Genomic DNA, 24,093 nt, shown 5'->3' with positions numbered 1-24,093 from the left:
CTGTTGATTCGTACAAGCGAGCACAATAAAAAATCATACATCAATTATTTTAACTGAATAATAATTTAAATGAAAAATTTTAAGTAATTAAATGAAGTTGCTAGCAAATAAGAGAAGAAAAATACAAAAATGCAAAAACAAAATCCAAACCTCTATTAAATTAAAATAGTTTGACTCAAAACCGAATTTGCATTTCAAAAGAATCTGATAATTTAGTACTACAATTAGACATTTCTTTGAACTCTTTAGTAACCGCAATAATTGGTTGCGGGCTTTACTTTCATGTGTTGCAATCATGGCATCCACCCTTATTATGAGTATGGGATTGTTTTTTATCTTTCTGATCGACTTTCTTTAGTCGGTTATGCGAATGCTAACTGTTGAAGATATCAACATCAACACGTAGTCATTTATTGACCAAGTCAACACGTGGTCATTTATTGACCAAGTCTATCCTCATATTTTCGCTATTTATTTGTTAGCTATTTTTTACTTATTTGTTTGGCTGTTTCCAAATTTTTAGTGAATTTGTTTAGCCTAAAAATAGGTCTTTGCTAAGCCTATAAATATGCACTCATTTCATTGAATAAATCATCATCCCTTTGCGTCTTATTCTTCCTGTTAGTTATTTGTTCTTTTTATTTTATTTTATTTTTCCGTTTGTCAGCTATTTGTTCTTCAATCTCGTATCCGAGCTAGGTTCTCTTGGGCACGACATCGCTGTCTTTACTGTTACTTAAAGCCTTTTTCTTAATGGGATGATTATTTTGCTCTTTAATCTTCATACTACAGGATTAATTTACTCTTTTTTTTAGTAAAAGTACCTCACTCATAATTTCATGATAATTTCACCAAATTTCTTTCACGCAACACTGAAACTTTCAGATGATATTTTGACAGAGGAATGCACCAGAGAGACGAGTTTAGAGTTGGATATTCTCAACACTGACTGACCTGTAAGGCGCAAGCATTGAAGTCAATGGTGTGAGTTCCATTGTCAAATCAAGGGATCTTAAACATCATTTCAGTCTCAAGGAAGCTAAATTCCAGCATTCTAGCAGGCTAAAATCTCAAGTTCTCAAACCTTCATCTTCAATGGCCTGTGTTGAACCAATGCTAGCCTATAACAGGAACAATGGAAGCCTTCTTTGTTGTTGGTAAGAATGTACAAATCACCATAACTAGAGAGCTCCCCTTTTTCTTCTTCTCAAATAGTTCCAAATCAATCTGATGTTCTTCCTATCAGAGCTTGTTGTGTAAGGTATATCATACGATTGTTTCTTACAAATTAAAATATGTTTCTATTTTTCCAATCATGGGCTACATATCAATTTCAAAGGCTATTTTTGGCTACAATACATATATATACCCATAAATATACATTCACAAATACATATATAAACCAACTATCAGATATTCAGTATTGCCATTAGTGACTGTATAGGATATTAACACCAAATGTATATTTCAAACAACACATCTATACAAAACCAAACCAGACACTGATCAGTTCTAGCCATAACATAAAACAGTACTAGAAAATCACAACTTGACATTTCTTTGAACTCTTAGGTAACTGCAGTAATTGGTTGAAGACAATCGATTGTTGTGTCTCGGACAGGGATTTCATTCCTATCATGAGCTTTTCCAAGACCATAGCATTATCCAAGAAATAACTAATCATTTCAAACATTCGCATGTCTCCCTTAAAGTTCAAAATTTTAATCTCCTTGAGGTGCAAAGACAAACAAGAAGGAACTTCCATATGTAGAACCTTCCATTGAGTTTCCACAACAACCTAAACTCATGACAAGAGAAGAAAACTTAGAAAAGTTACTTGGTTTGTACCATGAATTTAGTTGATCCCAAACATGCTTTCGATTTCTTTTAAGTTTATCGTAATTACGAATATAACTGACACTAAAACAATCAATCGCAACGAATACACGTACTCAGAAAAAGACTTCATACCAGAAAATTGAGGGTAAGCGTATTTAGATTAGGCGCACAATGTAGAAACTCCACAAGCCAAGTTTCTCTCCCATTAGAACCAAGAACACCATATTCAAATTTAATAAGGTTGTGAAATATAGGAAGTCGACACGTTCGGAAAATCTGCACACAAAAATACTTGAGGCTATTATATAATGTTAAATTATATGATGTTAAAAAGGAAAATCACACATGAATACTAAGTTTACTAACCAGGTCATTAATGGTTAAATTCAGAGACCGCACAGTGCAAATTCCTTGAATAATTCCTTGAATAAGATGAGTTGCACTTGTTTCACGATCACTGAAACCAAACAGATAGATGCTAATATCGGCTTTTTCAAGATTTGGAGCATTAATCACCACCACATTATTGAAATCTCCGTATTCTACCACATCCAAATCTAAAACCAATCTCTTAAGAGAAGGAGTTTTGATATTGAGCGCACTTGCATACATAAGATGACATTCAATAAAAGCCAAATCTTCTAAGACATGGCAATTGGAAATTAACCTATGAATGGAATCACCGTCAACTACAGTGTTTCTAAGCTGCAAAGTCTTCAGATTTCCTAAACAAACGTCAGATGGGACATCAATCTTACGACATTCTGCATTCAATTTCAGTGTCACCAGTGAGTGGCAAGTGAATAAAACAGCTGGTACAGTGAGAACACACCCAAAATAATCTAAGAACAAATCAATTTCCTTAACACCACGGCACAATGCAGCACATATCCAACCAGAAACATCAAAATCATGATCTTCATCATTCAATGAAATCCCATCACTTAGCCTAAAGCAATCTAAACTTACCTGATCGGGGAATTTCAATAACCTATCAACAAAGTTCTTGAAGCTGTCAACATTTCTGTCAGTCAAACCACTCAGTAAACTATCATCAAATTCAATGGTAGAAATTGAAGCAAAGAGGTATCTCCACTTGGTTGAAATAACAGAGGTTCGAACTGCTTCTTTAAGAGGAAGGAAAGACAAAATATGACAAAGAATATGATCCGGTAAACTACTGATTCTGTCTTCGGAACACATCGCCATAAGATAAGAAAACTGCAGACCTGTCCGACGGCCGGCGATAGGAACCGGAGAGTTTTTCGCTTTTGTTTTGTGGTTCCGCTTCACTAGCTTATGTCTGGCTTCGAACTCTGATGGCGGCCGTGGGTGGCGGTGACAGCCACCGACTCGGATTTGTGGAAGGAAGATAAGGAAAGCTCTTACCTTTGGTAGAATCCGCTTGAGATACAAAAAACTTATTAATGCCGTACTTTCTTAGCTTTATATAAGATTTAGGGTTAATATCAAAATTGATCCCTTAACTTTTACCTAATGTGCAATATAATACATGTACAAAGTAAATCTCAAAGTTATTACCTGTACTATTCCTTCATGTCTTTTTTTAATTGATCGAGTGTGAAGTATGTAACCCGCAGCATCTCCTGAAGAAAAGAACAAGACATAATGCGTGTGTCTAATTTAAAGACACTTATTCTCGATTTAGTATGAAATTATGTTTAAATACTCGTATTTATTGTAATTGATTATTTTCGATATTTACAATTACGATAACATTTCTCTTTTTCTTCTCTTGTGAGTTTAGGTTATTACAAAAACTTGATTGAACCTAACTTTGGCCTATGATAAGTTCCAATAAGATTTTCAAGATTTTTACTCCAACGGTTGGTTTAACTGGTTCATACCATTTCTAGAGTCAGACAATCCAATCTCTTATTTCAGATCAATATCCCGATCCAACTAGCCTTTGCTATCTAAGATGCATAATTAACATGATATTGGACAATCCATTTCTCATATTAGACTAGAAAAGCCATAGTGTCAAGGACCTAAGTTTTTAACTTCTGTGATGATCACATTTCAAGAACTTACATTACATATGCAGATTACCTATGTCCATCAGCCAACTCTTACCATTTGCAGACATGTTCATAGTAAGATAATAGATAAGAGGAAGCATTACCTGAATTCACAAGGTTGGAAACATTAGAGATAACAATTTCTCCTCTCTTCAATAGTTAGCGATTCATTAAATCTGGACCATCTAGCACGCAAAGGAGATGTGTATTGTCTCTCCGATATACAGTCTTACTATCATACACTGTCGACGATTAAAGGCAGACCGGACTTGCATTGGCGGGAGGTTTAAGATTGGTTATTTGTTTAAAAAAAATCGTAAAATAAAAAATAAATTATTTAAAGAATAGAGAAAATTCACCGATTTTTCTAAACTTGGTTATTTGTTTCACTTCACAGGTCAATCGATTTAACCTTTATCTTCAGACCAATACTGCAATCAATTAAATTTTCAACCGAACGATCTAGTTTGATTCTAAAAACATTTATTTAATCGATGAAAAACCAAAAATGTTAAATTCAATTTTATCCAACCTACTTTATGAAAATAAAAATGTAAATAAATTTGACTCTTAGTATATGGACTTTCATGGAATTTATGTCATTATGTATTGTGAATATTATAGGAGCATATGAGAGTACAATTTGCTTGACAGGGATCTTCAGCCTCTTGTCGATGTTATATTACAGTAAAGGGGCTTCTTGGTATTATTTTATGTAGGTTACTGTGATGTTTTTTTTTTTTTAAGTCTAGCGAGCTCTATGAAAATACTGAGGAAAAAAAAGAATAATAGCTGTTGATTCGTACAAGCGAGCACAATAAAAAATTATACATCAATTATTTTAGTTGATTAATAATTTAAATGAAAACTTTTAAATAATTAAATGAAGTTGCTAGCAAATAAGAGAAGAAAGATACAAAAATGCAAAAACAAAATCCAAACCTCTATTAAATTAAAATAGTTTAACTAAAAACCAAATTTACATTTCACAAGAATCTGATAATTTAGTACTATAATTTGACATTTCTTTGAACTCTTTAGTAACCGCAATAATTGGTTGCAGGCTTTACTTTCATGTGTCGCAATCATGGCGTTCACCATTATTATGAGTATGGGATTGTTTTTCGTCCTTCTTTATTCGGTTATGCGGATGCTAACTATTGAAGATATCAACATCAACACGTGGTCATTTATTGACCAAGTCTATCATCATATTTTCGCTATTTATTTGTTAGCTATTTTTTACTTATTTGTTTGGCTGTTACTAAATTTTTAGTGAATTTATTTTGCCTAAAAATAGGTCTTTGCTAAGCCTATAAATATGCACTCATTTCATTGAATAAATCATTTCATTGAATAAATCATCATCCCTTTGTTCTTTTTATTTTATTTTATTTTTCCGTTTGTCAGCTATTTGTTCTTCAATCTCGTATCCGAGCTAGGTTCTCTTGGGCACGACATCGCTGTCTTTACCGTTACTTAAAGCTTCTTTCTTAATGGGATGGTTATTTTGCTCTTTCATCTTCATACTACAGGATTAATTTACTCATTTTTTTAGTAGAAGTACCTCACTCATTTCATGATAATTTCACCAAATTTCTTTCACGCAACACTGAAACTTTCAGATGATATTTTGACAGAGGAATGCACCAGAGAGACGAGTTTAGAGTTGGATATTATCAACACCGACTGACCTGTAAGGCGCAAGCATTGGTGTCAATGGTGTGAGTTCCATAGTCAAATCAAGGGATCTTAAACATCATTTCAGTCTCAAGGAAGCTAAATTCCAGCATTCTAGCAGGCTAAAATCTCTAGTTCTCAAACCTTCATCTTCAATGGCCTGTGTTGAACCAAATCAGCCTACAACAGGAACAATGGAAGCCTTCTTTGCTGTTGGTAAGAATGTACAAATCCCCATAACTAGGGAGCTCCCCTTTTTCTTGTTCTCAAATAGTTCCAAATCAATCCGATGTTCTTCCTATCAGAGCTTGTTGTGTAAGGTATATCATACGATTGTTTCTTACAAATTAAAATATGTTTCTATTTTTCCAATCATGGGCTACATATCAATTTCAAAGGCTATTTTTGGCTACAATACATATATATACCCATAAATATACATACACATACATATATAAACCAACTATCAGATATTCAGTATTGCTATTAGTGAATGTATAGGATATTAACACTAAATGTATATTTCAAACAACACATCTATACAAAGCCAAACCAGACACTGATCAGTTCTAACCATAACATAAAACAGTACTAGAAAATCACAACTTGACATTTCTTTGAACTCTTTGGTAACTGCAATAATTGGTTGAAGACAATCGATTGTTGTGTCTCAGACAGGGATTCCATTCCTATCATGAGCTTTTCCAGGACCATAGCATTATCCAAGAAATAACTAATCATTTCAAACATTCGCGTGTCTCCCTTAAAGTTCAAAATTTTAATCTCCTTGAGGTGCAAAGACAAACAAGAAGGAACTTCCATAAGTAAAACCTTCCATTGAGTTTCCGCAACAACCTAAACTCATGACAAGAGAAGAAAACTTAGAAAAGTTACTTGGTTTGTACCATGAATTTAGTTGATCCCAAACATGCTTTCGATTTCTTTTAAGTTCATCGTAATTATGAATATAACTGACACTAAAACAATCAATCGCAACGAATACACGTACTCAGAAAAAGACTTCATACCAGAAAATTAAGGGTAAGCGTATTTAGATTAGGCGCACAATGTAGAAACTCCACAAGCCAAGTTTCTCTCCCATTAAAACCAAGACCACGATATTCGAATTCAATAAGGTTGTGAAATATAGGAAGTCGACACGTTCGGAAAATCTGCACACACAAAAACTTGAGGCTATTATATAATGTTAAATTATATGATGTTAAAAGGAAAATCACACATGAATACTAAGTTTTCTAACCACTTCATCAATGGTTAAACTCAGAGACCGCACAGTGCAAATTCCTTGAATAAGATGGGTTGCACTTGTTTCACAATCACTGGAATCAAACCGATAGATGCTAATATCGGATTTTTCTAGAGACTTCATGTTACTCAAAGCATAGCCTTCAGCTACTGCGTCAGTATATTGAAAATAAACAAGATTTGGAGCATTAATCACCACCACATAATTGAAATCTCTGTATTCTACCACATCAAAATCTAAAACCAATCTCTTAAGAGAAGGAGTTTGGATATTGAGCGCCCCTGCATACGCAAGAAAACATTCAATAAAAGCCAAATCTTCTAAGACATGGCAATTGGAAATTAACCTATGAATGGAATCACCGTCAACTACCGAGTTTCTAAGCTGCAAAGTCTTCAGATTCCCTAAACAAACGTCAGATGGGACCTCAATCTTAGAACCTTCTGCATTCAATTTCAGTGTCACCAGTGAGTGGTAAGTGAATAAAACAGCTGGTAAAGTGAGAACATCCCCAAGATAATCTAAGTGAAAATCAATTTCCTTAACACGACGGCACAATGCAGCAAATATCCAACCAGAAACATCAAAATCATGATCTTCATCATTCCATGAAATCCCATCACTTAGCCTAAAGCAATCTAAACTTACCTGATCGGGGAATTTCAATAACCTATCAACAAAGTTCTTGAAGCTGTCAACATTTCTGTCAGTCAAACCACTCAGTAAACAACGATCAAATTCAATGGTAGAAATTGAAGCAAAGAGGTATCTCCACTTGGTTGAAATAATAGAGGTTCGAACTGCTTCTTTAATAGGAAGGAAAGACAAAATATGACAAAGAATATAATCCGGGAAACTGCTGATTCTGTCTTCGGAACACATCGCCATAAGATAAGAAAACTGCAGACCTGTCCGACGGCCGGCGATAGAAACCGGAGAGTTTTTCGCTTTTGTTTTCTGGTTCGGCTTAACTAGCTTATGTCTGGCTTCGAACTCTGATGGCGGCCGTGGGTGGCGGTGACAGCCACCGACTCGGATTTGTGGAAGGAAGAAAAGGAAAGTTCTTACCTTTGGTAGAAGCTGCTAGAGAAACAAAAAAAAATTAGTGTTAATGTCGTACTTTCGTAGCTTTATATAAGATGTAGGGTTAATATCAAAATTGATCCCTTAACTTTTACCCAATGTGCAATATAATACATATAAAAAGTAAATGTCAAAGTTAATACCTGTACTATTCCTTCATGTCTTTTCTTAATTGATAGAGTGTGAAATATGTAACCCGCATCATCTCCTGAAGAAATGAACAAGACATAATGGGTGTGTCTAATTTAAAGACACTTGTTCTCGATTTAGTATGAAATTTTGTTTAAATACTCGTATTTATTGCAATCGATTATTTTCGATATTCACAATTACGATAACATTTCTCTTTTTCTTCTTTCATGAGTTTAGGTTATTGCAAAAACTTGATTGAACCCAACTTTGGTCTAGGATAAGTTCCCAATAAGATTTTTAAGACTTTTACTCCTACCGTTGGTTCAATTGGTTCATACCATTTCCAAAGTCAAACAAGTCAATCTCTTATTTCAAATCAATATCCCGGTTCAACTAGCTGGTCCAGTTTTAAAAACAATAGTTCCCAGCAGCTAGCCTTTGCTATCTAAGATGCATAATTAACATGATATTGGACAATCCATTTCTCATATTAGACTAGAAAAGCCATAGTGTCAAGGACCTAAGTTTTTAACTTCTGTGATGATCACATTTCAAGAACTTACATTACATATGCAGATTACCTATATCCATCAGCCAACTCTTACCATTTGCAGACATGTTCATAGTAAGATAATAGATAAGAGGAAGCATTACCTGAATTCACAAGGTCGGAAACATTAGAGATAACAATTTCTCCTCTCTTCAATAGTTAGCGATTCATTAAATCTGGACCATCTGCCACGCAAAGGAGATGTGTATCGTCTCTCCGATATACAGTCTTTACTATCATACACTGTCGACGATTAAAGGCAGACCGGACTTGCATTGGAGGGAGGTTTAAGATTGGTTATTTGTTTAAAAAAAAATCATAAAATAAAAATAAATTATTTAAAGAATAGAGAAAAACAATTCAACTAATTCACCGATTTTTTTAAGTTTGGTCATTTGTTTCAGTTCACAGGTCAACTGATTCAACCTTTATCTTCAGACCAATACCACAATCAATTAAATTTTCAACCGAAAGATCTAGTTTAATTCTAATAACATTTATTTAATCGATGAAAAACAAAAATGTTAAATTCAATTTTATCTGACCTACTTTATGAAAATGAAAATGTAAAAGAATTTGACTCGTAGTACAGGGACTTTTATGGTACTTCTACCAAAAATATTTTGTCATTTATGTATTGTGAATATTATAGGAGCATATTAGAGTACAATTTGCTTGACAGGGATCTTCAGCCTCTTCTAGATGTTATATTACAGTAGAGGGGCTTCTTGGTATTATTTTATGTAGGTTACTGAGATGTTAATATTTTTTTAAGTATAGCGAGCTCTATGAAAAAATTGAGAAAAAAAATAATAGCTGTCGATTCGTACAAGTGAGGACAATGAAAAATCATACATCAATTATTTTAATTGATTAATAATTTAAATGAAAACTTTTAAATAATTAAATAAAGTTGCTAGCAAATAAGAGAAGAAAGATACAAAAATGCAAAAACAAAATCCAAACCCCTATTAAATTAAAATATTTTGACTCAAAACTGAATTTGCATTTCACAAGAATCTGATAATTTAGTACTACAAAATTACAATTAGACATTTTTTTGAACTCTTTAGTAACTGCAATAATTGGTTGCGGGCTTTACTTTTATGTGTCGCAGTCATGGCATTCACCCTTATGAGTATGGGATTGTTTTTCGTCCTTCTGATCGACTTTCTTTAGTTGGTTATGTGGATGCTAACTGGGGGTTGGATTTTGATGATCGGCGATCTATGACGGGCTACTGTGTGTATTTTGGTCATACACCTGTCTCCTGGTGTTCCAAGAAACTGCAGAGTGTTTCCCGGTCTACGGCTGAGGCTGAATATCGGAGTCTTGCTGCAGCTACTAGTGAAGTTACTTGGTTAGTCTCGTTACTACGAGAGTTACACTTTCAGAGTATTGATTCTCCAACCATTTGGTGTGACAACTCTAGTGCAGTCGCTGTTGCTGCTAATCCTGTTTTACATTCCAAATTAAAACATGTCGAGCTTGATTTGTTTCTGTTCGTGAGAAGGTAGTTGACGGCTCGATTATTGTTGGTGAGGTTCCTGCTTGTGAACAAGTAGTTGACATTCTTACCAAACTATTTTATGTATCGTATTTTGCTCGATTTCGAGAACTTCTTCGGGTTTTACCTATTGGGAAGTTGAGTGAATGTTAAGAGTATAGGTTGTTAGTTGGTTATTTCAGTAACTGTTAGGATGTTAACAATAGCAACAAATAAGTTGTTAGCAATAGCAGTTACTTAGATACTCTATAAGTATCTTTGCTAAAGTGTAAAACGGTAAGTTTGGATGAATAGAGAAGTTTCTTGATTCAGAATACATTTTCACATTCTTTCCTTTTCAGTTTATATTGTTAGCTTAGCATAGTTGTTGATAAAAATCGATCGTGTTCTTCCTATCAGAGCTTGTTGTGTAAGGTATATCATACGATTGTTTCTTACAAATTAAAATATGTTTCTATTTTTCCAATCATGGGCTACATATGAATTTCAATGGCTATTTTTGGCTACAATACATATATATACCCATAAATATACATACAAACATTCATATATAAACCAACTATCAGATATTCAGTATTGCTATTAGTGAATGTATAGGATAGTAACACTAAATGTATATTTCAAACAACACATCTATACAAAACCAAACCAGACACTGATCAGTTCTAGCCATAACATAAAACAGTACTAGAAAATCACAACTTGACATTTCTTTGAACTCTTAGGTAACTGCAATAATTGGTTGAAGACAATCGATTGTTGTGTCTCAGACAGGGATTTTATTCTTATCATGAGCTTTTCCAGGACCATAGCATTATCCCAAAAATAACTAATCATTTCAAACATTCGCCTGTCTCTCTTAAAGTTCAAAATTTTAATCTCCTTGAGGTGCAAAGACAAACAAGAAGGAACTTCCATATGTAAAACCTTCCTTTGGGTTTCCGCAACAACCTAAACTCATGACAAGAGAAGAAAATTTAGAAAAGTTACTTGGTTTGTACCATGAATTTAGTTGCTCCCAAACATGCTTTCCATTTCTTTTAAGTTTATGGTAAAAAATCATAAAATAAAAAATAAATTATTTAAAGAATAGAGAAAATTCACCAATTTTTCTAAGCTTGGTTATTTGTTTCAATTCACGGGTCAATCGATTCAACCTTTATCTTCAAACTAGTACCGCAATGAATTAAATTTTCAACCGAACGATCTAGTTTGATTCTAATGACATTTATTCAATCGATGAAAAAACAAAAATGTTAAATTCAATTTTATCCAACCTACTTTATGAAAATGAAAATGTAAAAGAATTTTACTCTTAGTATGGGGACTTTCATGCTACTTCTACCAAAAAATTTCTGTCATTGTGTATTGTGAATATTATAGGATGTTGCGAGAACTCGATGGAATATAAAACGTTTATATTCATATTCCATCGAGTTCTTGCAACATCCTAAACTCATGACAAAAGAAGAAAAGGTATTTGGTTTGTACCATGTCGAGCATGCTTTCGATTTCTTGACAAAGACTTCATACCTGAAATTTGACGGTGAGTGTCTTTAGATTAGGCGTACAATGTAGAAACTCCACAAGCAAACTTTCTCTCCCATAAAATTCAAATTCAATAAGATTGTGAAATATAGGAATTCGAATTGTTAGGGGAATCTGCACACACAAAAACTTGGAGCTTTAATGTTATATAATGTTAAAAGGAAAAAAGAAACGCACATGAATACTAAGTTTACTAACCACTTCATGAATGTTTAACCATAGAGACCGTACATTGCAAATTCCTTGAAAAAGATGAGTTGCACTTGTTTCATAATTACTGGAATCAAACCAGATGCAAATCTCGGCTTTTTCTAGGGATTTCATGTTACTCAGACTATAGCCTTCAACTCTTACGGAATCATATCGAAAATAAACAAGATTTGGAGCATTAATCACCACCACATAATTGGAATCTCCGGCCGGAAAAAAAAATCTAAAACCAAGCTCTTAAGTGATGGAATTTGGATATTGACCTCCCTTGCATCCGCAACAGAACATTCATCAAAAGCCAAATCTTCTAAGACATGACAATTGGAAATTAACCTATTAAGAGAATCACCGACAAGTACCGAGTTTGTAATGCACAAAGTCTTCAGATTCCTTAAACAAACCTCAGATGGGACCTCAATAATCTTAGAATCTTTTGCAGTCAATGTCAGTGTCAGCAGTGAGTGGCAAGTGAATAAAAGAGCTGGTAAAGTATGACAAAAATTATCTAAGTACAAATCAATTTCCTTAACACCACGGCACACAGCACCACATATCCAACCAGATACATCAAAATCATGATCTCCATCATTCCATGAAGCAATTTCATCAGCACGTAGCCTAAAGCAATCTAAACTTAGTTGACCGGGGAATTTCAACAACCTATCAACAAAGTTCTTGAAGCTGCCAACGTTTCTGTGAGTCAAACCACACAGTAGATAAGTATCAAAGACAACGGTAGAAATTGAAGCAAAGAGGTATCTCCACTTGGTTGAAATAATAGAAGTTCGAACTGCTTCTTTAATGGGAAGGAATGACAAAATATGACAACGAATATGATCCGGAAAATTACTGATCCTGTCTTCGACACAAATAGCCATAAGATAAGAAAACTACACCGGTGCGACGGCGGGCGATAGGAAGCTGCTAGAGATACAAAAATTTAGGGTTAAATATAAAAATTGGTCGCTTAACTTTTACTCAAAAGAATAGAATAGTAATGGAAAACAATGGGTGAGGGAGGCTCTCTATTTATACTCCCTTGTATAGATTGAGTTACATTGGTGATGAGATCAAAGCATATTGAGATTATGTTAATCTCTTATATTACAAAATCAAATCTTATCAAATTACATATATTAAATAAATTATAAATTTAATAAAATTTAAAAATAGTTGGGAAATTAACTTAAAATAATAAGCAGTCAATTCCCAGTTAATAATGGGTTCTTACAATAATGGTTTAATATAATATTTGGTATCTAAACTTCACATTTTTCTTAATTTGATATCTATTTTTTTGTCCAATTTAGTATCCAAACTTGCCTCTTTTTTCTTAAATTGGTACTTATATTTTTTGGGATCTAATTTAGTACCCGAACTTGACTCTTTTTCCTAATTTGGTACCTAATCTTTTCTTTTTATCACAATGGGTCAAAGTGTAATTTTATCATGTACTAACTTAAAATCTTATCAATTCTAAAGGTCCAAAAGTGAAAATTTTCATTTTAGGAGATCAGGTGCCTACCTCCCACCAACACTGCCCCTGAGTTTACTTATTCGAGTTATTCTGTGTTCTAATTAAATTAAATTGAGATTCAACTTGCTCAGTAGGTTCACAAATAATTTAATAATATTTGCAGGGTTTGGTGGATTTCCCATAGAAGTAATGATTTGGATATAGAAAGGAAGCTCATTAAAGAGATGGGTAGAAGCCAACCTAGACTCAATCATCTTTGATCTAAGCACTAGTAAGACAATTGTAGGATTTAGGGTTAATATCTATTATAATTGTAAGACAATTATAATGTCAAAAGAGACAACTATTTTCGTAGCTGTATATAAGATTTAAGGTTAATATCAAAATTAATCCCTTAACTTTTACCCAGTCATGTGCAATGTAATACATATACAAAGTAAATGTCAAAGTTAATACCTGTACTATTCCTTCATGTCTTTTCTTAATTGATCTACTATGAAGTATGTAACCCCCAACATCTCCGATGGGTGTATCAAATTTAAAGACACTTATCCTAGATTTAGTATGAAGTTTTGTTGAAGTACTCGTATTTATTGCAATTGATTATTTTCAATATTCACAATTACGATAACATTTCTCTTTTTCTTCTCTCATGAATTTAGGTTATTGCAAAAACTTGATTGAACCCAACTTTGGCCTAGGATAAGTTCCCAATAAGATTTTTAAGATTTTTACTCCATTCATTGGTTCAATTGGTTCATATCGTTTCGAATGTCAGACGATTCAACCACGTATTCCATATCAATATCCCGGTCCAACTAGCTGGTCCAGTTTTAAAAACAATGGTTCCCAGCAGCTAGCCTTTGCGATCTAATTAGATGCATAATTAACATGATATTGGACAATCCATTTCTCATATTAGACTAGAAAAGCCGTAGTGTAAAGGACCTAAGTTTTTAACTTCTGTGATGATCGCATTTCAAGAACTTACATTACATATGCAGATTACCTATATCCATCAGCCAACTCTTACCATTTGCAGACATGTTCATAGTAAGATAAGAGATATGAGGAAACATTACCTGAATTCTCCTCTCTTCAATAGTTAGCGATTCATTAAATCTGGACCATCTGCCTTTCAAAGGAGCTGTGTGTCGTCTCTACGATATACAGTCTTACCATCATACACTGTCGACTATTAAAGGCAGACCGGACTTGCATTGGCGGGAGGTTTAAGATTGGGTTATTTGTTTTAAAAAAAATCATAAAATAAAAAATAAATTATTTAAAGAATAGAAAAAACCAATTGAACCAGTTCATAGATTTTTCTAAGCTTCGTTATTTGTTTCAGTTCACGAGCTAATCGGTTCAACCTTTATCTTCAAACTAGTACCGCAATCAATTAAATTTTCAACCGAACGATCTAGTTTAAGTCCAATAACATTTATTTAATCGATGAAAAAACAAAAATGTTAAATTCAATTTTATTCCACCTACTTTATGAAAATGAAAATGTTAAAGAATTTAACTCTTAGTAGAGGGACTTTCATGGTACTTCTACCAAAAAATTTCTGTCATTATGTATTGTGAATATTATAGGAGCATACTAGAGTACAATTTGCTTGACAGGGATCTTCATTTTTTTTTTAAGTCTAGCAAACTCTATGAAAAAATTGAGAAAAAAAAAAGAGCCGTCAACTCTATAAGCGAGGACAATAAAAAATCATACATAAAATATTTTAACTGAATAATTAAATAAAAACTATTAAATAATTAAATGAAATTGCTAGCAAATAAGAGAAGAAAGATACAAAAATGTAAAAAAATAAATAAAAATCCAAACCCCTATTAAATTAAAATATTTTAACTCAAAACCGAATTTGTATTTCACAAGAATCTGATAATTTAGTACTACAAAATCACAATTAGATCTTTCTTTGAACTCTTTAGTAACGGCAATAATTGGTTGCGAGCTTTACTTGCACGTGTCGCATTCATGGCATTCACCCTTATTATGAGCTTTTCTAGAACCATTGAATTATCTAATAAATAATGAACTATTTCAATCATATCTGTGGTATAGTCTGAAATTTCAATCTTCTTGAGGTGAAATGACAAACAAGAAGGAGCGTCTATATTCCATCGAGTTCCCGCAACATCCTAAACTCATGACAAAAAGAAGAAAAGTTATTTGGTTTGGGCCATGAATTTAGGTGATATCGAGTAAGTTTATCGTACTTAGACAAAGACTTCATACCTGAAGTAGGACGGTAAGTGTCTTTAGATTAGGCGCACAATGTAGAAACTCCACAAGCCAAATTTCTTTCCCAAGAAATTCGAATTCAATAAGATTGTGAAGTATAGGAAATCGACTTGTTAGGGGAATCTGCACACACAAAAACACAAAAACTTGGAGTCGTTATATTATATATTGTTAAAAGGAAAAAAGAACACATGAATACTAAGTTTACTAACCACTTCATGAATGGTTAGCCTTAGAGACCGTACATTGCAAATTCCTTGAAAGAGATGAATTGCACTTGTTTCATAATTACTGGAACCAAACCAGATGCAAATCTCGGCTTTTTCTAGGGATTTCATGTTACTCAGACTATAACCTTTAACTACTACGGAATCATATCGAAAATAAACAAGATTTGGAGCATTAATCACCACCACATAATTTAAAGCTCCGATTGGGAAAAAAAAATCTAAATACAAGCTCTTAAGTGATGGAATTTGGATAATGATCTCCCTTGCATACGCAACAGAACATTCATCAAAAGTCAAATCTTCTAAGACATGACAATTGGAAATTAACCTATTAAGAGAATCACCGATAAGTACCGAGTTTGTAATGCACAAAGTCTTCAGATTCCTTAAACAAACCTCGGATGGGACCTCAAAAATCTTAGAATCTTTTGCAACCAATGTCAGTGTCCGCAGTGAGTGGCAAGTGAATAACAGAGCTGGTAAAGTATGACAAAAATTATCTAAGTACAAATCAATTTCCTTAACACCACGGCACACTGCACCACATATCCAACCAGATACATCAAAATCATGATCTCCATCATTCCATGAAGCAATTTCATCACCACGTATCCTAAAGCAATCTAAACTTAGTTGATCGGGGAATTTCAGCAACCTATCAACAAAGTTCTTGAAGCTGTCAACGTTTCTGTCAGTCAAACCACACAGTAAATAAGTATCAAAGTCAACCGTAGAAATTGAAGCAAAGAGGTTTCTCCACTTGGTTGAAATAATAGAGGCTCGAACTGCTTCTTGAATGGGAAGGAATGACAAAATATAACAACGAATATGATCCGGAAAATTACTGATCCTGTCTTCGACATACATCGCCATAAGATAAGAAAACTACAGACCGGTGCGACGGCGGGCGATAGGAAGCTGCTAGAGATACAAAAATTTAGGATTAATTGTCAAAATTGGTCGCTTAACCTTTACTCAAAAGAATAGAATAGTCATGGAATAAAATGGGTGAGGGAGGTCTATTTATCGTTCGAGGTATAGATCGAGTTACATTGGTGGATGAGATCAAAGGATATTGAGATTATGTTAATCTCTTATATTACAAAATCAAATCTTATCAAATTACATGGGTTAAATAGTTGGGGAATTCACTTAAAATAAGGACTGAATTTCTAATGAATAATGGGTTCCGAAAATAATATAATATTTGGTATCTAAACTTCACATTTTTCTTAATTTGATATCTTTTTTTTATTGTCCAATTTAGTATCCAAACTTGACACTTTTTTCTTAAATTGGTACTTATATTTTTTGGGTCTAATTTAGTACCCAAATTTTACTCTTTTTCTTAATTTGGCACTTAATCTTTTTTTTATCACGAGGGTCAAAGTGTAATTTTATCATGTACTAACTTAAAATCGTATCAATTCTAAAGGTCCAAAAGTGAAAATTTTCATTTTAAGAGATCAGGTGTCTACCTCCCACCAACACTGCCCCTGAATTTACTTATTCAAGTTATCTTGATTTCTAATTAAATTAAATTTAGATTCAACTAGCTCAATAGGTTCACAAAGGGCCCGGTGGATTTCCCATGGAAGTAATAATTTGGATATAGAAAAGAAGCTCATTAAAGAGATGGGTAGAAGCCAACCTAGACTCAATCATCTTTGATCTAAGCACTACAAATTTTGTAAGACAATTATAGGCTTTAGGGTTAATATCACAATTATAATGTCAAAAGAGAACTATTTTCGTAGCTGTATATAAGATTTAAGGTTAATATCAAAATTAATCCCTTAACTTTTACCCAGTGTGCAATGTAATACATATACAAAGTAAATGTCAAAGTTAATACCTGTACTATTCCTTCATGTCTTTTCTTAATTGATCTAGTATATGAAGTATGTAACCCCCAACATCCCCGATGGGTGTATCTAATTTAAAGACACGTATCCTACATTTAGTATGAAGTTTTGTTTAAGTTCACAATTATGATAACATTTCTCTTTTTCTTCTCTCATGAATTTAGGTTATTGCAAAAACTTGATTGAACCCAACTTTGGCCTAGGATAAGTTCCCAATAAGGGTTTTAAGATTTTTACTCCATCGATTGGTTCAATTGGTTCGTACTGTTTCGAAAATCAGACGATTCAACCTCGTATTCCATATCAAAATTCCGGTCCAACTAGCCCGTCCAGTTTTAAAAACAATGGTTCCCAGCAGCTAGCTTTTGCGATCTAAGATGCATAATTAACATGATATAGGACAATCCATTTCTCATATTAGACTAGAAAAGCCATAGTGTAAAGGACCTAAGTTTTTAACTTCTGTGATGATCACATTTCAAGAACTTACATTACATATGCAGATTACCTATATCCATCAGCCAACTCTTACCATTTGCAGACACATGTTCACAGTAAGATAAGAGATATGAGGAAGCATTACCTGAATTCGCAAGGTTGCAAACATTAGAGATAACAATTTCTTCTCTCTTCAATAGTTAGCGAATCATTAAATCTGGAGCATCTGCCACGCAAAGGAGCTGTGTGTCGTCTCTACGATATACAGTCTTACCATCATACACTGTCGACTATTAAAGGCAGACCGGACTTGCATTGGCGGGAGGTTTAAGATTGGGTTATTTGTTTAAAAAAAATCATAAAATAAAAAATAAATTATTTAAAGAATAGAAAAAACCAATTCAACTAGTTCATAGATTTTTCTAAGCTTCGTTATTTGTTTCAGTTCACAGGCTAATCGATTCAACCTTTATCTTCGAATCAGTACGGTTATCAATTAAATTTTCAACCGAACGATCTAGTTTGATTCTAATAAAATTTATTTAATCGATAAAAAAATGTTAAATTCAATTTTATCCAACCTACTTTATGAAAATGAAAATGAAAATGTAAAAGAATTTGGCTCTTAGTATAAGGAATTCATGATACTTCTATCAAAAAATTTCTGTCATTATGTATTGTGAATATTATAGGAGCATGTTAGAGTACAATTTGCTTGACAGGGATCTTCATCCTCTTGTCGATGAGATATTACAGTAGAGGGGCTTTTTGGTACTATTTTATGTAAGTCATTGCGATGTTAATTTTTTTTTTAAGTCTAGCAAACTCTATGAAAAAATTGAGAAAAAAAAAACAGAAGCTATTGATTCTATAAGCGAGGACAATAAAAATTATACATAAATTATTTTAACTGAATAATTCAATGAAAACTTTTAAATAATTAAATGAAATTGCTAGCAAATAAGATAAGAAAGATACAAAAATGTAAAAAACAAAAATAAAAATCCAAACCCCTGTTAAATTAAAACATTTTAACTCAAAACCAAATTTGTATTTCACAAGAATCTAATAATTTAGTACTACAAAATCACAATTAGACCTTTCTTTGAACTCTTTAGTAACGGCAATAATTGGTTGCGAGCTTTACTTGCACGTGTCGCATTCATGGCATTCACCTTTATTATGAGCTTTTCTAGAACCATTGAATTATCTAATAAATAACGAACTATTTCAATCATATTTGTGGCATACTCTGAAATTTCAATCTTCTTAAGGTGAAATGACAAACAAGAAGGAGCGTCTATATTCCATCGAGTTCCCGCAACATCCTAAACTCATGACAAAAAGAAGAAAAGTTATTTGGTTTGGGCCATGAATTTAGGTGATATCGAGTAAGTTTATCGTACTTAGACAAAGACTTCATACCTGAAGTAGGACGGTAAGTGTCTTTAGATTAGGCGCACAATGTAGAAACTCTACAAGCCAAATTTCTTTCCCAAGAAATTCGAATTCAATAAGATTGTGAAGTATAGGAAATCGACTTGTTAGGGGAATCTGCACACACAAAAACACAAAAACTTGGAGCTGTTATATTATATAATGTTAAAAGGAAAAAAGAACACATGAATACTAAGTTTACTAACCACTTCATGAATGGTTAACCTTAGAGACCGTACATTGCAAATTCCTTGGAAGAGATGAATTGCACTTGTTTCATAATTACTGGAACCAAACCAGATGCAAATCTCGGCTTTTTCTAGGGATTTCATGTTACTCAGATTATAACCCTTAACTATTACAGAATCATATCGAAAATAAACAAGATTTGGAGCATTAATCACCACCACATAATTGGAATCTCCGATCGAGAAAAAAAAATCTAAAAACAAGCTCTTAAGTGATGGAATTTGGATATTGATGTCCCTTGCATTCACAACAGAACATTCATCAAAAGTCAAATCTTCTAAGACATGACAATTGGAAATTAACCTATTAAGAGAATCACCGACAAGTACCGAGTTTGTAATGCACAAAGTCTTCAGATTCCTTAAACAAACCTCGGATGGGACCTTAAAAATCTTAGAATCTTTTGCAACCAATGTCAGTGTCCGCAGTGAGTGGCAAGTGAATAAAAGAGCTGGTAAAGTATGACAAAAATTATCTAAGTACAAATCAATTTCCTTAACACCACGGCACACTGCACCACATATCCATCCAGATACATCAAAATCATGATATCCATCATTCCATGAAGCTATTCCATCAGCACGTAGCCTAAAGCAATCTAAACTTAGTTGATCGGGGAATTTCAGCAACCTATCAACAAAGTTCTTGAAGCTGTCAATTATGTTTCTTTCAGTCAAACCACGCAGTAAATAAGTATCAAAGTCAACCGTAGAAATTGAAGCAAAGAGGTTTCTCCACTTGGTTGAAAGAATAGAGGTTCGAACTGATTCATGAATGGGAAGGAATGACAAAATATGACAACGAATATGATCCGGAAAATTACTGATCCTGTCTTCGACATACATCGCCATAAGATAAGAAAACTACAGACCGGCGACGGCGGGCGATAGGAAGCTGCTAGAGATACAAAAATTTAGAGTTAAATATAAAAATTGGTCGCTTAACCTTTACTCAAAAGAATAGAATAGTCATGGGTGTGAGAGGCTCTCTATTTATAGTTCGAGGTATAGATCGAGTTACATTGGTGTATGAGATCAAAGGATATTGAGATTATGTTAATCTCTTATATTACAAAATCAAATTTTATCAAATTATAAAGGTTAAATAGTTGGGGAATTCACTTAAAATAAGGAGTCAGTTTCATTTTACGGAAAACATTTTTCTTAATTTGATTTTTTTTGTCCAGTTTAGTATCAAACTTGACACTTTTTTCTTAAAGTGGTACTTATATTTTTTGGGTCTAATTTAGTACCCAAATTTGACTCTTTTTCCTAATTTGGCACTTAAATTTTTTTATCACGAGGGGTCAAAGTGTAATTTTATCATGTACTAATTTAAAATCTTATCAATTCTAAAGGTCTAAAAGTGAAAATTTTCATTTTAGGAGATTAGGTGCCTACTAGAGGTGATCATGTGTCGGGCCGGGTCGGGTCGGGCCTAGAAAAAATTTTAGCCCGTTTCCTAGGCCCGGCCCGAAATATGGGCCTAAAATTTTGTCCAGGCTCGGCTCGGGGAAAAATACTAAGCCCGAGCCCGGCCCGGCCCGTTTTTAAAAGTTTAAATTAACTTTTTAATCATTTGAGGGGCAAAGTGTAATTTTACCATTATAATTTTAAAATTTTATAAATTATAAAGAGTTAAAAAAAGAATTTTTATTTTTATTTTAGAGTAGAACCCTTGCCCATGAAATATCATATCAACAAATTTAACAATACTAATAATTAAAATTTAAATTTAAATTTTGAAATATAAAAATTAAAAAATTTAAAATAAAAAAATAAATTTCAAAATATACGGGCTTAGGGAAATGGGAAATGGGGAGGGGAAATGAGAAATTTATTTTAAAATATATATATTTATTATAGCCAAAAAAATTTGCCCGAGGCCCTCATTTTTTGCCCAAACCCATATTTCAAGCCTATATTTTTACCCAAACCCTCCCATATTTTGGACAGGCCGTCGGGCCGAGCCGGGCTGTCTGGCCTATGATCACCTCTAGTGCCTACCTCCCACCAACATTACGCCTGAGTTTATATGTTCGAGTTATTTTAAGTTTAGATTCAACAAGCTGAATGGGTTCACAAATAATTTAATAATATTTACAGGGGTTGGTGGATTTCCCATGGAAGTAATAATTTGGATATAGAAAGGAAGCTCATTAAAGATATAGGTAGAAGCCATCCTAGACTCAATCATCTTTGATTTAAGCACTACAAAATTTGTAAGACAATTATAATTTATTAAAGTTTTATTACTTGAATTTTATTTTTTTTCCATTATTTTTCTTTTTAATGACTGCTTAAAATATTTGCTTAATAATGATTTAAAATAATCTATTATATAGACAATTTGAATATGATGTTCAAGCCATCAATTTGTTGGTTCAACTGGTTTGATTAAATAAATTATCAAAACTGAAGCAGAAGAGAGCTTTTCCGGTCCTTTCCATGGCGGTGTGCAGTGAGATGTTGAAGTTGACATGGAAGAGAGCTTGCTTGTTCCGATCCATTCAATCTCAAGGGTTCGATGGGATGAGTTGAGGTGGTGACCGGGGATGTTGAAGTTGACTGCAACCTAGGAATTCGTCATCTCTCTGGTGCATCCTGCAGTCAAAATATCAATGTTGCATGAAAGAAATTTCTTTCATTAGGATGTATTGTGAATATTATAGGAGCACATCGGTGAGACTTGAACTTACATTCTTAATGTTCATAGACTTGTTTTTGGTTGGCATGGGATCTTGAACCTCTTGCTGATGTAAGTCCGGTCTCCTTTTAACGGTGGACAGTTTGTTATAGAAAGATGTTGAAAATTGGAGAGACGATATGTGGCTCCCTTAGATGGCAGATGCTCCAGATTTCGACAAAAATCTATTGTCAAATCTTGAAGAGAGGAGAGGTTTCCCAACCACTTAGGAAAAGTTGTGACTCCATCGAATCCAGAAATAATTAAATTCTTGAGTGCGGCTAGGTGTTGAAGTTGATAATCTCATCCATTCAATGTCAAAATTTCAAGGGAAGAGTGGAGGTGGTGGGAATTCATCTAGCTCTTGTGAGAAATGACCCAATTTCATTGTCTTCAAAGACAAGTACAGGTTCGCAATCCACTTGGTATACTTGTCAATCCGTCTAATTTTCCCTATATGTATACATATTTTTCAAAAATTTTTATAAAATCACAAGTTGCTAGCAGATAAGAGAAGATAAAAATGCAAAAGTGTTGATAAAATCTAAAAATACACAGCATAATTTCTAAAGCGACGATTAGGAGCATTAATCACCACCACATGGTCTATCGAAAAAAGCCTTAAAAGTAGCAATTCCTTAAGCGAAGGACTTTGGATATTAAGCCCACTTGCATTCGCAACAGAAAATTCAGTAAAAGCCAAATCTTGTAAGACATGACAATTGGAAATTAACCTATGAATGGAATCACCGAATAATACCAAGCTTGTAAGGTACAAAGCCTTCAAATTACCTAAACAAACGTCAGATGAGACCTCAATCTTAGAACCTTGGAAGCATTTTGCTTCCAATGTCAGTGCCAGCAGTGAGTAGCAAGTGAATAAAAGAGCTGGTAAAGTATCCTCAACATAATCTAAGCGCAAATCAATTTCCTTACACCACGCCACAATGCAGCACATATCCAACCAGGGACATCAAAATCATGAGCTCCATCATTCCATGAAGAAATCCCATCACCACGTAGCCTAAAGCAATCTAAACTTACTTGATCGGGGAATTTCAACAACCTATTAACAAAGTTCTTGAAGCTGTCAACGTTTCTCAGTCAAACCACGCAGTAAAGAACGATCAAATACAATGGTAGAAATTGAAACAAAGAGGTATCTCCACTTGGTTGAAATAATAGAGGTTCGAACTGCTTCTTTAATGGGAAGGAATGACGAAATACTACAAAGAATATGATCTGGAAAACTACTGATCCTGTCTTCCACACACATCGCCATAAGATAAGAAAACTACAGATCGACCTTAGTAGAGGAGCCTTGACGGTACTTTCACCAAAAATCTTTTGTCATTATGCATTGTGAAAATTATAGGATCTTCAGCCTCTTGTCGATGTTATGTTATAGTAGAGGGGCTTCTTGATACTAATTTAGCTTATGGATAGAACTTATCAATAATCAATTTGGTTTTGTATAAATTACATTTAAAGTTACTAAAAGGTTCCAAAATGGTTTTTGAAGTATTCGAAAGTTTACTTTTAAATAAGTGAATTATTTAAAATTCTTTATTTAACTTAAATTTAAAGAGCT

General features: G+C 33.5%; 4 protein-coding genes across 4 annotated transcripts; all 4 read right to left on the bottom strand.

Annotated features, from left to right (window-relative positions):
- Positions 1-1,378: 1,378 nt before the first annotated feature.
- On the bottom strand, positions 1,379-3,048 carry LOC105796343 (putative F-box/FBD/LRR-repeat protein At5g22670). Its single transcript, XM_012626008.2, has 3 exons — positions 2,206-3,048; positions 1,972-2,115; positions 1,379-1,798 (listed from the first exon to the last, which is right to left on the bottom strand). Exons 1-3 carry the CDS (start codon positions 3,046-3,048, stop codon positions 1,535-1,537), a joined length of 1,251 nt encoding a protein of 416 aa, XP_012481462.1. The 3' UTR covers positions 1,379-1,534.
- A 2,966-nt stretch (positions 3,049-6,014) lies between these two features.
- LOC105795563 (putative F-box protein At1g58310) lies at positions 6,015-7,926 on the bottom strand. The gene is made up of 3 exons (XM_012625261.2): positions 6,823-7,926; positions 6,590-6,733; positions 6,015-6,416 (listed from the first exon to the last, which is right to left on the bottom strand). Exons 1-3 carry the CDS (start codon positions 7,714-7,716, stop codon positions 6,153-6,155), a joined length of 1,302 nt encoding a protein of 433 aa, XP_012480715.2. The 5' UTR covers positions 7,717-7,926; the 3' UTR covers positions 6,015-6,152.
- A 2,782-nt stretch (positions 7,927-10,708) lies between these two features.
- Positions 10,709-11,977, bottom strand: LOC128039687 (putative F-box/FBD/LRR-repeat protein At5g22670). The gene is made up of 3 exons (XM_052627853.1): positions 11,847-11,977; positions 11,634-11,762; positions 10,709-11,051 (listed from the first exon to the last, which is right to left on the bottom strand). Exons 1-3 carry the CDS (start codon positions 11,970-11,972, stop codon positions 10,788-10,790), a joined length of 519 nt encoding a protein of 172 aa, XP_052483813.1. The 5' UTR covers positions 11,973-11,977; the 3' UTR covers positions 10,709-10,787.
- Positions 11,978-19,210: 7,233 nt separating this feature from the next.
- LOC128039786 (F-box/LRR-repeat protein At4g14096-like) lies at positions 19,211-20,662 on the bottom strand. Its single transcript, XM_052628313.1, has 3 exons — positions 19,775-20,662; positions 19,557-19,685; positions 19,211-19,459 (listed from the first exon to the last, which is right to left on the bottom strand). Exons 1-3 carry the CDS (start codon positions 20,660-20,662, stop codon positions 19,211-19,213), a joined length of 1,266 nt encoding a protein of 421 aa, XP_052484273.1.
- Between the last annotated feature and the right edge of the window lie 3,431 nt (positions 20,663-24,093).

This window comes from Gossypium raimondii, chromosome 3 (genome assembly GCF_025698545.1).
Source record: "Gossypium raimondii isolate GPD5lz chromosome 3, ASM2569854v1, whole genome shotgun sequence".
Classification (NCBI taxonomy): Eukaryota; Viridiplantae; Streptophyta; class Magnoliopsida; order Malvales; family Malvaceae; genus Gossypium; species Gossypium raimondii.
This window is presented reverse-complemented; position numbering and strand designations above follow the sequence as displayed.